This window comes from Grampus griseus, assembly GCF_964374135.1.
Source record: "Grampus griseus genome assembly, chromosome: 14".
NCBI classification, from domain to species: Eukaryota; Metazoa; Chordata; class Mammalia; order Artiodactyla; family Delphinidae; genus Grampus; species Grampus griseus.
The window spans coordinates 59,500,841-59,518,143 of record NC_139008.1 but is presented as its reverse complement, the minus strand read 5'-3'; the positions used below and the strand labels follow the sequence as shown (position 1 = coordinate 59,518,143).

The 17,303-nt window shown below is 41.1% G+C and overlaps 1 protein-coding gene and 1 pseudogene across 2 annotated transcripts in view; both read left to right on the top strand.

Moving 5' to 3' along the window:
- The window catches only part of PTPRA (protein tyrosine phosphatase receptor type A), a 184,764-nt gene that overhangs the window by 143,698 nt on the left and 23,763 nt on the right, over window positions 1–17,303 (top strand). Inside the window, exons 8-10 of the mRNA XM_082671561.1 lie at window positions 6,035–6,125; window positions 7,613–7,689; window positions 15,862–15,898. Of these exons, the coding sequence (XP_082527687.1) occupies window positions 6,035–6,125; window positions 7,613–7,689; window positions 15,862–15,898 (205 nt within the window). The remainder of the gene's footprint in view (window positions 1–6,034; window positions 6,126–7,612; window positions 7,690–15,861; window positions 15,899–17,303) is intronic.
- LOC309833324 (proline-rich protein 13-like) lies at window positions 12,550–12,948 on the top strand (annotated as a pseudogene). The gene has a single exon. The product of its transcript is annotated as a proline-rich protein 13-like (transcript).

Sequence of the window (17,303 nt, the reverse complement as noted above, 5' to 3'; positions counted from 1 at the left end):
CTGGAGGAATACTGTGAACTGAGCAGTGGTTGCCTACAAGGATGGGTAAAAGACAGGAGAGACATGATAGGGAACTTCCACTTTCTACTGAATTATTTGACTTTCTTTTACAACAAGCATATTTTTAAATAACATTTTTAAAAGCAGACATTAAAAACTTAAAAGGGGCTTCCCTGGTGGTCCAGTGGTTAACACTCCATGCTTCCACTGCAGGGGATGCAGGTTTGATCCCTGTTTGGGGAGCTGAGATCTGCGTGCCTCGCAGTGCAGCCAAAAAGAAGAAGAGAAAAAAACTTTTAAAAGTTTTTTTAATATAGTAAACAAAGCTATTCAAGCTTATTAGCTTTAGCGTAGTATCCATTATGCTTTAATGTATAGATGGCATATAGAATAGAGTTGGTGTCCCCAGCTTGAACTGTGCCAAGAGTCTTGTGGTCAGGTCTCTGTGAAAAGGAATATCATTAAATGGGAAGTTGTTTTGGAGGAAAAACTGGACTGTGGGGGTGAACAGCTGAAGAAACAATAAGCATAGGAAATGACAGCTGTTTTCGGATATCTGACAGACTAAATGGGGAGTGTGTAACATTTCTATGAAACCCCACTGGTTGAAAGTTGTGGGTAATGGAACTTTTGTCCTAAAGTTATAAGCTGGAACATTTTACTGACCAGCATTTGTCTCAGAAGGAAGCACTGAATTTGTTTAAAAGAAACACTTTGAAAAGCCACTTATTGAGGTCCCTAAAACATGTTTAAGATTTAATAAATAAATAAATAGACTTTAGTTAGCTTCTGAGATGAAGGGGATAGGAGACAGCTAGGGAAAGAACTAGAGGCTGTGAGGCGGTCATAATCTGTGAATTGTGAAATGTGAAACCCCTTAACCCACGCAGGACCCTGCATCTTTAGTAGAGACAGCTTAATTCTTGGATTTCCAGGTAAAGAAGCATTTATGTGTAATTTGGTGACAGAACTGTGTGGCATCTGAGTGAATCAGAGGCAGAATAGTCTCTGCATTGATGAGTTGTCTCCAAATAAATATATCAGAGCCAAAGGCCTATGGGAATTATCAGTACCTATGTCAAGGGCTTTAGAATTCAACAGTCCAGGGAATTGGGAGTTCAGGATTTCCAAGGGGCAGAGAAGGTACCAGCTGACCTCCTGGGTTTTACACTAGTCAGTACAAGGGGAAAACAAATTGTGTATCTGGGTTTTAAGTCCTTCTAAACAGAACTGTTCCAAGATCAGGGGAACTGCCTTGGAAAGTAGTAGGCTCCCCATCACAGCAGAGTGTTCAGGCACTGGTGACTGTGGCCAAAGTATTTGGAAGGGGATTCAAACTTTAAAGTGAATGAGATTCAGTACTATACTGGAGACGTTAACACAGTAAGGCAAGAAAAGAAACGAAAGGTATTACGGATTGGAAAGGAAGAGACAAAAATCAGTTTTTTTCACAGAGGAGATTATTGTCCCAGAGAAATCCAAAGACTCATCAAATAAATTATTAGAATTAATGTTATTTTAACAGGGTTGATAAATACAAAAACAGCATAAAAATGAATGCATTTTCTGTTTATAAGCCACAATCAGAAAATCTAATAATTTTTAAAAGATGCCATTTACAATAGCATCCAAAATGTGAAGTACCTAGGAATAAATTTAGTAAAATATTTACAAACTCTTTGGAGAAAATTATAAAAATGGTTGAAAACATTAAAGAAAAAAACCTAAATTAGTGAAAGAAATAGGATCAATGGATTAGAAGGCTCAGTATTGTAAAGTTGTCAATTCTCCCCAAACTGATATATAGATTCAATGCAATTCCAATAAAAATCCCAACAGGTTTTTTGTGGAACTTGACAAGCTGATTCTAAAATTAATATGGAGGAGAAAAGATTCAAGAATAGCCAAGACATTCCTGAAGAAGAAGAACAAGGTGAGGAGACCCGCCTTACCAGTATAAAGAGTCATTATAAAGTTTAGTAATTAAGACAGTTTTGTATTGGCACTGGAATAGATTGACCAGCGGAATAAAATAGAGAACCCAGAAGCAGATTCATATGTAAAGGGAAACCTATTTGTGACAAATGCTGTTGTAGTTTTGCTGGGGTAGAAGATGGTCTTTACAATAAATAGAGCTCAGACAATTGGGTAACCCCATGGGAATAAATGAAATTGAATTCCTGTCTCATACCAAAAATCAGTCCCAGTTGATGTAAACACTGAAATTTAAAGGAAAAAATGTAGAGACAATAATGTAGGAAAATATACTATGATCTCACATAAGAAGGTGTTCTTAAGACTTAAAATGCTTATAAAGGGAAAGATTGATCAACTTGACTACATTAAAATGCAAAACTTCTGTTCATAAATAAATACTATAAAGAAAATGAAGGGGCAGGCCAAAAACTTGGTAAAAAATACTTGTAACACTTATAACTGATAAAGAATGAGTTTCCAGAACACATAAAGAACTTCTACAAAGTAGTAAGAAGATAAATAATCCAGTAGAAAGATGGGGAAACACTCAACTAGGTTCTTCACAGAAGAGGAAACCCTGTTGACCAATAAACTATGAAATGATGGTGAACCTCATTAATAATCAGAGAAATATAAATTAAACCTACATTTGATACATTTAAAGTCTGACCGTAGCAAATGTTGACAAGGATACAGAATAACTGGAATACTTTACATTGCTGGTGGGAGTGTAAATTGGTACAGCTACTATGAAAAACAATTTGGCCTCATCTGGTAAGGTTAAAGATAGTCATACCTGAAACTCTTGCAAATGTGCATGAGGAAACACATACAGTTAGTGCTCAAAGCGGGACGGTTAACTGTAAACAACCCAAATATTCACCAGTAGTAGAATGGATAAATAAATGTTGGTATGGTCTAAAAATGGAGGACTACAAAGTAGTTAAAATGAATGAACTTTGGCTACATGGAACAACCTGAGTGGAATCTTCAGAACATAATGTTGGGCAACAAAAGCAAGTCACCATTTATCATTGCATTTTTATCAAAAAATAGACTGAACAATAAAAATATTTTTTTTTAAGGATACAGAATATATGGATACAAATAAGGGGATAATAAATACAAAATTCCAAGTTTACTTGTGAGAGGAGAAGGAAAAGGACATGATGAGGAAGGGCCCAAAGAGAACTTACAGGTTAAACTTATAAGAACTTACTTTTTAAAAAAATAATTGTAAAAATTGAAAAAAAAATTTTTTTAGCTGACACTTTTTAAAAAATGACAGTCTTGCTTCCAGTAAAGGCCTAAGCAAGGGATGAAGTGGTCTTTGATGCCACCTACTGTTTGTGGAGAATTTAGCATCTTAGAGCCTTCTGGTTCAGCTGCTTCTGCCCAGCTCTCAAGGCTGGGTTTTTCAGAGTAGAAGCTAAAAGTAGGATTCCCCTTGTTTTCATCCTTGACCTAAGCTCTTTAATCTGATATTTTGCATCTAGTACAGTGTTCTCTAAAGCAAATCTTTTATTTTCTCTTGTCAAACAGTGACTCCTGTTTCTTCCTAACTTTCCTTTTAGGAGCCTCAGCCTACCTGGAGACCTAATTTTTCTTCATCATGACTTGGGGGAGCTAGGGGTGCTGACAGGACTTTGAGATGTGGTCATTGTCATTACTGACCCTGAGGACTGTTTTCAAGAATCTTGTTACCACTACATCTGTTCTACATCATTTTAGACAAGGGATGTAGAGGAAAAGTAATGCCTCAGGATTAGTCTTGAGGGCTTTTAAAAACTTGTATCTCATCCTGCCCTGCATCAAGGTGGAAATCTAGCCTATCTGGGTGAAGAGAAGGCAAACTGTGGGTGAACTGGGAAATTCCAATCTTCCGGTCCAGGAAACTCCTTTTTCCCCTTTATGTATTGACAGCAGTGGGTCTAAAGAAATTGGCTTTCTTAGTAAAATAACAGGCAGAACCTCCAGGGTTTTAACTCTGAAAAGAAAATCTCTTGAATAAGTGAAGGTAGATGGACTATGAGACCTTGACTCCGGTTATCTTGGGGTATTTCACTTTAATTTCTCCTACCACTATCTTGCTGGTTCCTAGGAAGTATATTTGCTCCTTCTTAAAACTCTTGTTTCTTTCTGGCGAAATTGGTTCCTTTTAGGCTGGCATTTCCTTTACTTAATCTTTTTTATTATTTTTATCCAAGCTAGAAACCTGAGAGTCATCCTTCATTCCTGTCTCTTTCTCTCCCCAACTTTTGTCCATTCCATCTCTAAATCTAGTCATTCTGACTTCATAATATATTTCAAAGGCATCTATTTCCTTGTACCATCATCTTTCCACATTCTGTACTTGCCTTCCTCCCAGCCCATTTTCCATGTAGCAGCCAGAGTGATTCTTTAACAGGTAAAGTGGATTGCAGTTTATAAAAACCTTGAATGGTTTCCTCGTGCACTTAAAGTAAAATTCAAACTTCCTATTCAAGGACCTATGTAGAAATATGTGATCAACCTTGTCAAAAAACTCATCTCCTCCCACTTCCTCTTGCCATCTCCACCAGCAACATTTTATACATAACACCCTCACTGACACTTTATTTCCTCACACAAACCAAGCCTTCTCCTGCCTCTGGGTCATCATACATGCTGTTCTTTGCCTGGAATACTCTTTTCCATACTCATCCTTCCTCATAGAGACCTACCCTTAATCTGTATTGGGGTATTCCTTGGGCTTTCTGATACTTTCTCTAATAACCTGTTCTCTCATTGCATTTATCATGGTATGTAATTTTATATTTACTTGTTTTATTTATTTAATATCTGTCTTTCACCCACAAGTTTGCATTGTTCATGAGAGCAAGAACTGTGTATATGATTTGATTCACCACTGTTTGCTCTGTACCTAACTCGGTACCTAATAGGTACACATTATATGTTTGTTGAAGGAATGAATGAAAAGTAATACATGAACCATAATTTACTTAACTGTTCTCCTACTGCTGAATACTAAGGTTGTTTTCAGTTTGGGGTTATTCTAAATAATGATGAAGTAAATAATTTGAACATAGAGATTTTTATTTATTTAGGCTAGAATCCAGATTTCCTAGGTCAAAGGGTATGAATATTTTTAAAGCTTTAAGACATATTTCCAAATCACTTATCAGGAAGGTTGTCTAGGTTGTAATTCTAAACTATTTCTCTTTTTGCTTTCTTAGTTTTGAATATATAGAACACAGAACAATTCAAATAATAAAGTTTAGCTTCCTACTCCTATAAAACGAATTTATTGAATGCTTATTCTATGCCAAACATGAGATTATCTTATTTACTCCTTATGTAGCAGGTATTATTTTCCCAATTTTATGGGAAACTTTGGCCGATTTGCTCAAGTTCATACAATCCAGACTATCTCATGTCAAACCATTTATACTTACCCACATAGCTCCCAGTGCTAGCTGATTTACATTTGCTCCAAAACTGCTGCAGATTCAGTGTTACCTCATCCAAGTCCTCTGCTTCCTAACTGCTGCATCCATGTGAATGCCCTCTCACCCACTCACCTGTCCTTGCTTCCTTACCACATGATGCTAGAGGCTGGGCTGCCATACCCCCTTGTCAGGCTCCTAACTCAACTGACCATCCAGACCCCTCCTGTGTGGTTTACTCTGAGATACATCTCCAGCTTTGCATGGTGGTCAGCATGGGGATAAATGGCCCATCCTTTCAGTTGTGTCCCCAGTCCCATATACTGGGGTGGTCCATTTTGACCCAGCATTGTAACATGCTCCTAACCACATAGTAATCATATAAAGAGCATGCTGTGCTTACAGTAACAGGAAAGGCATTCTGCCCTCTGGGCATTCAAACTCTAAGGAGCTTAGAAGCTATTTAGAAGAGAGGTGCACTCTCTGTATTAGGTGCAAGTATTCACCTGGGCACATCTTTTCCCCCCTAAGAAAAGGTAGAACTTGCTGCCAGGTCAGAGTATGGTGCAGCAGTTTACATGTTTGGTGTTTATCCCTTTTAATAACTTCTGTAATTTCTCTTAACCTTTCAGGCTCTCCCTGCTTGTCCTATCCAGGCCACCTGTGAAGCTGCCTCTAAGGAGGAGAACAAGGAAAAAAATCGATATGTAAACATCTTGCCTTGTGAGTGTTTGTAGGGTTTCTTGGGATGTAACCTGAAACTGCATCTGTAGCCAGATTTTCTGAGGATGGAAAGAATCTTGTAATTGATCATAGGAAGGCTGGTAATAAGAATAGAGTCAAGCCTTTGGACTGAAAGAGCCTTTATGGCTCCCCAGGCAACCCCAGGTGCTCATAAAGTCAGTAGGGGTGCTTGACCAGGTTTTTTAAGGCAGGCCTAAAGTTTCTGGGAAGTTAAGGAGAGCAGTTTCACTAAGACCAGACAGCAAGTGCATGGTTGTTGTGGAGGTTTTTTGTTGCTCATTGCAAAGAAATTCCAATTCAGAGTTCTCTTCGTAACTCCTTCCCAGAGTTAGCCATTGCTAATCAGTTTATCTATAACCTAACAGACATTTTTCTAGGTTAGTGGTCTCCAGAATGGAATATGCATAATCTAGTGGGATGTGAGAGCAAAATGTTTGAACTTTGCTTTTTTTTTTTTTTGCGGTACGCGGGCCTCTCACTGTTGTGGCCTCCCCCGTTGCGGAGCACAGGCTCCGGACGCGCAGGCCCAGCGGCCATGGCTCACGGGCGCAGCCGCTCTGCAGCATGTGGGATCTTCCCGGACCGGCGCATGATCCCGTGTGCCCTGCGTCGGCAGGCGGACTCTCAGCCACTGCGCCACCAGGGAAGCCCTGCTTTATCTTTTATAATTGCTTTTTTTAAAAACTCATCCTTTAAATAATTCCTGGTGCAGTTTTGGGTGCATAATATATTAAAGACCACTGTACTAGGCATTTACAGATACTTATGTCTTATTTGTGTATAAATGCATGTATATATATTATATATTTTTAGTATAACTGGTATGCTGTATACATTGCTCTTTTTTCTTTTTTTTCCCAATATATATTGGAAAATAAGTCAGATGGAGAAAGATAAATACCATATGATTTCACTCATGTGGAATCTAAAAAAACAAAACAAAACAACAAAACAAACACAAACTCATAGATACAGAGAACAGATTGTTGGTTACCAGAGGGGAAGGGGGTTGGAGGTGGGTGAAATGGATTGGTGGGGGGGTCCTACTGTATGGTGGTGGATGGTAGCTAGACTTGTGGTGGTGATCACTATAGTTATTACAGATGTTGAACTATAATGCTATATACCTGAAATGACTATAATATAGAGAAATGTATTGGTGTATTGGTATATATATATACCGATATATGTACTGGTAATTGTCAAGAAACAGAAGTGTTCACTTTCCTTTTTATCAACTGCTTACTATTCCATATTATGGATATATCTTAATTTATTTAACTTAGTCCCCTAATGATGGTTGAGATGTGTCTGAATTTTTGCTGTTATAAATAGTGCTGCAGTGACAACTTTATACTTGTGTGTCTCTCTACACATAGTCATAGATGTCACAACTGGCCTGGTTGCATTGGGACCAGTGAAAAATAAAATTGAATTTAATTGAAAAAAAAAATTTTTTTTTCTAGATGACCATTCTAGAGTCCATCTGACACCACTTGAAGGAGTTCCAGATTCTGATTACATCAATGCTTCATTCATCAATGTAAGGAACTTGAGCTTTTCTCATTATTTCCTTGATTCCTTCTCAGCTGCATGTTAGAAGGAATATTTGTCATTTCAGTTTTTCCCGGAGGAGTCTGATTTTTTTAAAAGACTGAAAAACTTTTTTTAAAGATCAGACAGTTTAAAATGTATTCTTATGTTTACCTGTCATCATTCCCAAAATTTTCCCATGCAGAAATCTGAACCTAAATGTATACTTTTCTGTAAGAGTCAGTGAATCCTTTATTGAGCTTATTCAGATAACTAAGAACAAAAGCACACCTTGTCCTCCAAACAGGACTAGAATATCTGACTCCGGGTAAGTCTGGTTAGTCATGTCTACTATGAATTGAGAGAAGAGCTGAAACTGAAAGGTTTTTAGGGGTGATTTAGAGAATGTTTATAGAGATGGTGTGCGAGACTTGAGTATGTTTTATAGGCTGACGGGAGGGAACCAGTAAAGAGAGAGTTTGAAAGGAAGAGAGAGAGCAAGCAAGGAGCTAGAGAGAGCAAGCCTGACTACTGAAGCATGAAGAGAATACTGATGGAATTTGTACACCCATGATCATAGCAGCATTAATCACAATAGCCAAAAGGTGGTAGCAACCCAGGTTCCATCAGTGGAAGAATGAATAGGTAAAATGTGGCATATACATGCAATGGAATATTATTTAGCCTTAAAAGGGGAAGAAATTCTGACACATGCTATAACATGGATGAATTTCAAAGACATTATGGTAAGTGAAATAAGCCAGTCACAAAACAATAAATATTGTATAATTCCACTTATATGAGGTACCTAGAGTAGTCAAATATATTAAAACAGAAGGTAGAACGGTGGTTGCCAGGGGCTAGAGGGAGGGAGGAGAAGGGCATTATCATTTAATGGGTACAGAGTTTTAGCTGAGGAAGATGCAGAAGTTTTAGAGATGGATGGTGGTGATGGTTGCCCAACAATGTGAATAAACTTAATGCCACAGACCTGTACACTTAAAAATGGCTGAAATGATCAGTTTTATGTTACATATATTTTACCACAATTTTTTTTTTTTTTTTTTGTCTGCATCGGATCTTAGTTGCGGCATGTGGGAAACTTCGTTATGGTGCGAGGGCTTCTCTCTAGTTGTGGCGCACAGGCTTCTCTCTAGTTGTGGCACACAGACTTCTCTCTAGTTGTGGCGCGCAGGCTCCAGAGCACATGGGCTCTATAGTTTGCAGCACGCAGGCTGTCTAGTTGAGGTGTGCGGGCTTAGTTGGCCCACAGCATGTGGGATCTTAGTTCCCCAACCAGGGATCAAACCCACGTCCCCTGCATTGGAAGGCGGATTCTTAACCACTGGACCGCCAGGGAAGTCCCTTACCACAATTTTTTTTAAAAGAATACTCATGGAGAGATTAGCGTTGAACATAAGAAAGGATGTTTTTTCCTCTGAGACTGATGGTAAAGGAATATAGAATAGATAGAGGTGGTTTGTAGGTGTGAATAAATCAAGCTGAGGGAACTCGTCTGTTTTTTCTAAGAAGTAAAGTCAAGGTTATCTGCTGAAAAGGGAGGATGGGACTGTGACATGAGAGTACTGAAGTCAGTAAGAAAGAATACTGAAAAGGGCATGAAAAAAGCATGTTTAGCTGCACCGAGGAACTACCTAAGATGGAAATCTTTGATATATAGGGGCCTCAGTTGTGTGATTTTCTCCAGTTGTACCCTAGGATTGGTGATATGCAGAAAACATGTGGTACTCAGACAAAAGGGCTAGGGAAGTCAGTTGTTGCTTCAAGTAGTCAGCCGAGGGCTTCAGGTTCAGTAGAGAAAGGAAGGGATCAAAGACTAGGTCTCAAGAAATTGAAAGAGCAGTCTTGGGATAGGAAAAGGAGAAAGATGGAAGAACAAGGGGCCGTGGCTAAAAAATAGGCTATCAGATGGACTTCAGAAATGGAGTAGTGCAGGCACCCTCACGAGTATGGATTTGCTGAAATTCCTGTATATGTTTCTTAGTGATGGTCATATGTTTATAGTTAGAAGGAAAGGAACCCTGGTAGAAATGATTGATGTAGTAGATAAGGAAAATGGAAAAAGGTTAGTAACCAGCTAAGAGTCCCAGGATTTAGATCAAAGATTATGATGAAGTGGTTGGGAGGAACAGGTTGAGTTTAACATTATATGGAAGAGTATAGCAATATCAGAATGTTTCCATCTGCAGGTAACAGAATACTCAGCTAGAAGTGGTCTACACAGGAACATTTACTTCTCATTTAATCCGAAGGCAGGTGTATAGCAGTTCTGGGGTGGGCTGAGTCTGTGACTCAGTGACATCCTTAAGAAACCAGGTGTTTCCATCTTTCTACTCATATCTTCAGCCTATTGGCATTGTCTCTTGCTCACAAGACGGCTACAGCAGTTCCAAACGTTTCTTATAAATACAACATAGAGGAGGAGGAGGAGGTGGAGAATTTCTGCATATGCTTTTCTTTTCTTTTTTTTTTTTTTTTTGTGGTACGCAGGCCTCTCACTGCTGTGGCCTCTCTCGTTGCGGAGCACAGGCTCCGGACGCGCAGGCTCAGCGGCCATGGCTCACGGGTGCAGCCGCTCCACGGCATGTGGGATCTTCCCGGACCGGGGCACGAACCCACGTCCCCTGCATCAGCAGGTGGACTCTCAACCACTGCGCCACCAGGGAAGCCCTATGCTTTTCTTTTTATTAGGGGCATGACCTTTCTCAGAAGCCTCTCCGGTACAGTGCCCTTCAGAGCCCGCAGGCCAGGATTGGATCACATGCTTACACCCTCTCTCCAGTCACTGGCTAGGGTGCTGAGAATTATCATGATTTACCCTTCTGGGGCTGAGGAATGACCACCTTCCAAGCCAATGAAAGGTAAATGTCTGAACAAAAGCATGGTTTTGATGGCAAGAAAGAAAGGGAAGGAATAGCTTTTCAGTTAGTGACCAGCAGTGTCTGTCACCGTAACCAGTTTGGCTCCTTCCCACATTGAAGGTGAAGACAGACAAAAGTAAGTTGGATGTTAAGGCTGGTAAGCAAGTAAGATGGGTCTATTCATGGTCATGATAAGCAAGGCACTAGAAGGAAACAAGCCTTCTCCTTTGGCCATGCTTAGTTGGAGCTCACAATAGGGCATCCTATAAAGGCTTGATGGTTATTGGAGGTTATTAATAGGTAATATGAAAGTTTAGATGAAGAGGGTTAAATTGGAGGTACTTATGAACTCAGTGAAAATAGAAAAGCAGGAAAAAGCTTATGGTTAACCATTAGTAAGAGTCAGGGATTAAAGAAGATTTAGGTTTATTAAATTCAGTCAAAATTTTTTGATCACCTGCTGTGTGGTAAGCACTGGGGGTACGCTCCAAGGTTACAGAGATAAGATATGGTCCCTAGTGTGATCTACCTACAGGTAGATCATAACCTTTAGTGTGCAACATGTGTGAAGGAGGTATTCCCAGAGTCTTTGGGACTTAGAGAAAGAAACATTCAGCCAACCTGATGAGCCAGTAGAACTGAATATTGAAGGGTAGGTCTGAATTCAAGAGAAGAAAGATGGGCAGAAACTTCAAAGCAAAAAGAGAAGTATGAACAAAGTCAGAGACTGGAAACAGTAGTCTTAGTTATAAGATATAAGATGGGAAGTCATGGGAGATGAGGCTTGGGGGATTGGTAGGAACTCGATCTTAGAAGGCATTGAATGTCAAGTGTGTCTGTTGGGGTTCTTGGTTGAAGATGACAAGAGTCCACTTTCTGTCTATTCTTTTCAACAGGAAGGGGTTTATTATAAGATAGTGGGTGACTTACAGAATCTGTGGGAGAGTCACCAGGAACAGAGCAGCCGTAGATGTACCCAACTACCCCGTATGACTCTCGTAGTGAAACCCCTGCAGAGGTGCTACAGAAGAACTCAATGCTTCCGCTGCCATGCTTGCCCAAAGACCAGATCTTCCTAGCACAGTCACCATCTCACATTGCTCACTTCTATCCCAAGTCTTACGTGGGACTGCTAGGAAGAAACTGGGTTCTTAGGCAGAACTGAGCTGCAAGAGAGTCTAGTGAATTTAGCTTTTAGTTTTTCAGCCTCTATAGAAAGAAAGTCAAGCTAGAAGTGGGTGGGGCTGGGTGCTGATTGAGTCACCTTACAGTATCTACAAATTTTCAGTACAGCTTAGAGTTTTTGTTTTTGTTTTTTATTTATTTTTGGCTGCGTTGGGTCTTCGTTGCTGCGCGTGGACTTTTTCTAGTTGTGGCAAGCAGGGGCTACTCTTTGTTGTGATGCGTGGGCTTCTCATCGCGGTGGCTTCTCTTGTTGCGGAGCACGGGCTCTAGGTGCGCAGGCTTCAGCAGTTGTGGCACACAGGCTCAGCCGCTGTGGCTTGTGGGCTCTAGAGCACAGGCTCAGTAGTTGTGGCACACAGGTTTAGTTGCTCCGCAGCATGTGGGATCTTCCCAGACCAGGGCTTGAACCCGTGTCCCCTGCATTGGCAGGCAGATTCTTAACCACTGCGCCACCAGGGAAGTCCCCAGCTAAGAGTTTTGATTTCTAGGCAATGGGATAACATTGAAAGGTGTTAAAGACAAGGAGCGATATAGCCACATTTGTATATTGATCACTCGGGTTACCGTGTGCAACATGGATTTAGGAAGGGCAGATTGAGGGCTGTTACAGTAGCATGCTACAAATGGTGAGGGTAGAAGGGTTGGAGAAGATGCATCAAAGTAAAAACCACTTTGGAGGTAGAATTTAGCAGGATATGGTGATTGACTAATATATGAGAGAGTATAGGGTGATACTCTGTAGAGTGTATTTAGGGTGGAGTTTCCTTCTTTCTCCATTTCTGGGCTGGAGGAAACACCCGAACATGTGGAAACCCAGTGCTGGGCAGCCAGGGCCATATCCACAGCCCTCTAACGTCGGGTACCCTGGAGGTTGCAATCCTGCTCATCTACCACCTGCCAACCCGACCTTTCCTCCAGACCCCTTTCCCACTCCCCCAGGAGCACCCCAGGGGAATCCAGCTTTTCCCCCTGGTGGGCCTTGTTATCTATGCCACAGCGAGGGTATCCAGGATGCCAACCCTCAGGTCCCTACCCCCCTCCATACCCACCACCTGACCCTGGCGTTGGCTCCTGGCATGGTAGGACCAGGAATGGTAATGGACAAGAAGATGCAGAAGAAAATGAAGAACGCTCATAAAAAGAAGCAGAAACACCATAAGCATGGCAAGCATTCCTCCTCTTCCAGCAGTGACTCTGACTGAATACAGGGCCTGGACCCTTTCCTCCAGTCTCTCCAGTTCTTCTCTCCCATCAAGCTTTAGATGCCATCTTGTACTGGAGAAAATTAGCCCTTGTGTCCCTCCCCACCTCACGTCCGCAATCTGAGCCTCACTCTGCTATTCAGCCCTAACTCGCGAGGGAAAATGGGAGAAGGATTGCCATGGGCTAGCAAAGGCCATCTTCGCAGTGCTTTGATAGAACTTTTAGCTGATGAGTTTTGCAAGAGATCTAGTTTTTGAAGATGGTGAGATTTGAGCTAAATGCTGAAGACATGTGATTTTTTTATACACATTGTGTAAATGTGTAAAATGTGATTTTTTACATTCTTTTGTAATACTTATGCTTGGGGAGATGCTGTGCAAATTTAATTATGGGGGAAAAAAACAACCTATACCTTTATTGTTTAAAAAAAAAAAAAAAAAGAGTATAGGGTAATCCATGTGGATATATCCAGCATAGTTGGGCATCATTAATCTGAGCTCAGGGGAGAGATTCCAAAGCCATGGCCTTTGAAGTCATTAGAGAAAGAGTGGGCCCTGGAGCCCACAAACCTCAGCCAAGGCACACTGGGCAAGAGGTGCTCATTAGTGAGACAGAAGGAGACCAGGAGAGAAGAGCACCTCAGAGGGCAAAGAGTAGAGCATGGAGAAGTGTTAGGTGGTCAACGGGGTTGAGTGCAGATGAGAGATCCAGTGGGAAAGAAGGAGCAGATGTCCTTAGGGCTTGGAGTATAGGGGCAGGCAATAACCTTTGCTGAAACAAATTGTGGCCATTTGTTGTGAGCTGCCAGTTACACTTACGAAACCCTTTTTTCCTCCCAACATGATTGAGGTACAGTTTATATAACAGAAATTCAAACATTTAAAATGTAGAATTCAGTGATTTTTAGTAAGTTTACCAAGTTATGCTGTCATCACTATAATTGTTTTAGAACTTTGTCAGTGGCTTTATTGATGCAATTTACATACCATAATTTTCACCCACTTAAAATTTACAATTCAGTGGTTTTCAGTATATTCACAGATACGTGCAACTATGACCAATTTTAGAACATTTTCATCACCTCAGAAGAGAAACGCTGTACCTTTTAGCTATTGCCTCTTAGTTTTAGAACTTTTTGCTCACCCCAGAAAGAAGCTTCTTGTCCATATACAGTTACTCCCCATTCCCACCCCCTGACAATCATTTACCAAGCCCTTTTTGCACACAGAACCAAGATCACACATGTATCTTGAAGAGAGGTGGTGTCAGGCACCACAGAGTGGTGGCAGTAGGCACGGGGGATGGGTTCTGTGGTTTGGAGAATACAAAGGTCTGAAAGTGAACCTGACATTGGTAACAGGAGAAGATGAAATAGACAGTACAGATGCCAACTGGGCTTCCCTCCTGGAGTCTTAGGAAGACCAGCTTCCTCTCTCACCTTGAGGTGTCTAAGGGTATAGAGGGGCTTTGGAAGTGTTTTGTTTTTGTTTTTAAACTGGTAGGAATGTAGGTGCCACCTAGAGCCAACTTGGCATTTGACTTTCAGAATCCAAAGATGTCTCAGGAACCAGGGAGCCACATTTCATCTTTCCCTTGAACATAACACAAGGAATCAGTAGTTTTGCCTCATTCTAGTTATTCCTGATTGGTTGAGCAATGTCAGCATATCACTATGTAGGCATGTTTTCATGGGGGATATATAACACACTACTGGTAAAGATGGAGCGGGAAGCACTTTGGGGCTGGGCCTTCCAACAGTGCTTTTAAGCTATTCATGACCCACATGCTCCAGTGAGAACTTGGCCGCAGCTTCTCCTGAAGCAAGCGTATTATACAGCGTAACATACTCTAAGAGCTTCTCAGTTTTAATTACAAGTTTAGTGCTATAGGCAGAATGCAGCATCCTGAATTAAGGCTTTATCAGTTTCCATCTTCTAGTGGTTAAAAACTTTTGGAGAATTCCTCTTAATAAAAATTTTAACAAGCTTCTTATTGTTAACTCTAAACATGTCCATATTGAGGCCTAAAGCTTTCTCCAGTGCTGGGAAGCAACCCTGCCCTGCCCTTGTTTGAGCTGGAATAGGAAGCGGCTTCTCAGACTCGGCCCCCTCCTTTATTCTGCCACTGCCTTGCAGACTAGTATTTCACATCATCACCTTGGTATGGTATCCCATCCATGAAGTTGCCTCCCTCATTGCCCATCTTAGTGCTGTCTGAGAGAGGCAGAAGGTGATTTACAATCCTTAAGTCAAATGATTTTTCACTTACCTGGGACGTCTCAAGTGAACACTATATTTAAACAATGAGGTTGAAAAGATGTATGACTAAACAGTGAAGAAAGTTACTGCCAGTGTCAGTTTTTCAGAGGCTCCTTATCTATTAAGTGACGTCCCCAGGCTCCTTGACTTCTTTGTCTCCCACTTCCTGTAATGGAGAACCCTCTTGTCAAACACTGGGAGCTGTTACACCATACCCATGGGCTATTCCCCGAAAACTTTTGCACCTGGGTACAGCATCAGCAAGAAAATAACCCTTTTTCCTTCCTCGTGTGGGCCCAGCCTCACATGCTTCTGACTTGGAGGGTTCCTACCCAGTAACACCAAGACCCCGATTGTCAGCAACTAAGAGAGCATCAGAACAGGGTCTAGCCTAGGAGTTGTTATTTGGATGTTCTTATACTAATGTTTGCTAATAATTCACTTTAAGAAGACTGCCTAGACCATGTAATCTTTGCTTCCTGCTATCCAAAGCTAATCCCATTAAAATTTCTAGAATGGAAATCCTTGTTAATTGCCTGGACCTTTTCACAAGGAAGGCTTTGTAAACTGGTTGGGAGTCTGGAGAATTTCATTCCTATCCATTTTTGGGTTTTCACTTTCTGTTTCTCCTCTACTCTCCCACCCCACCCCCAGGGCTACCAAGAAAAGAACAAATTCATTGCTGCACAAGGTAAAGTAAGATAATTTTTTACTCTTAGGCTTAACCATGAATGGATTTGGCATTTTTCTTCCAAATGCTAGTAGATTACTCAGATATATTAGCTTTTCTGTAATTATTACCACCTGAAAAAAATATAATCTACCTTGCAGGTTTATAACTAAGGGCCTTCATCTTGATGACTTAGTGTCCAGGGATCCTTTGAAAGAAATTCTTTTATATATGTGCATAAAAAATACTGGAGAAGGCTATACACACACATACAACACAGTCTAATGAGGTTCTCTGTCTTGGGGTCATTTGGCAAACTTAAGTTCAAACCAGGCTGCTCAGAATTTGAATTTGGATTTAGTCTCCAAAGAGGATTGGCCACCTCACTGGTCCAGGCTGACTCATCTCCTCCTCCCACTCATGGGCCTGAGCTCCACTATTATACACAGATAAGTGGTCTAAGAACCCTCAGAGCAGGGACCCAATGCCATGGTCCTATACATGCTCTGCACACGTTTCCATAGCCTGAAGTTCTAACAAGTGTCCTCACCTTTGGGATCCTAGCAAAATAAAAATCTTGATGTTTGCAGCACTAAAAAGTAATTGATGTTATTATGGTCCATCAAAGCCCATTTATTTAATCACTCAACAAATATTTATTGACCATTTATTAATATTATGTGCCAGGCACTGGCCTAGGTGATGGGGATATGTAGGGGAATAAAACAGAATATGGTCTCTGCCTTTTTGGAGCCTTTAGTTGGTAGAGGATAATTTATAGCAAAATAAACAGGAACTTTGGTAAGTGTCTATCGTGTTCAATACAGTAGCCACTGACCACATGTGGCTATTTAAAATAAAATTTGGGGGAGCTCCCTGGTGGTCCAGTGGTTAGGACTCTGTGCTTTCAGTGCTGAGGGCCCAGGGCTCAATCCCTGGGTGTGGAACTAAGACCCCGCAAGCCATGTGGCGAGGCCAAAAAATAATAAAATAAAATAAAATTTTAAATCCAGTTCTTCAATCACACTAGTCACTTTTTTTTTTTTTTGGTACGCGGGCCTCTCACTGTTGTGGCCTCTCCCGTTGCGGAGCACAGTCTCCAGACACGCAGGCTCAACGGCCATGGCTCACGGGCCCAGCCGCTCCACGGCATGTGGGATCTTCCCGGACTGGGACACAAACCCGTTCCCCTGCATCGGCAGGCAGACTCTCAACCACTGCGCCACCAGGGAAGCCTGCACGGTAGTCACATTTTAAGGCTCAATAGCTACATGTGGCTAGAGGCTACCATATTAGTGCAGATATGAAACATTTCCATCATCACAGAAAGTTCTGTTGGACAGTACTGTGATCGTGATAAAATAGGGATAGAGGTAACATGAGGCAGAGGTGGTCAGAAGTCTTAGATCTTCCTTGCCCTTGTAGT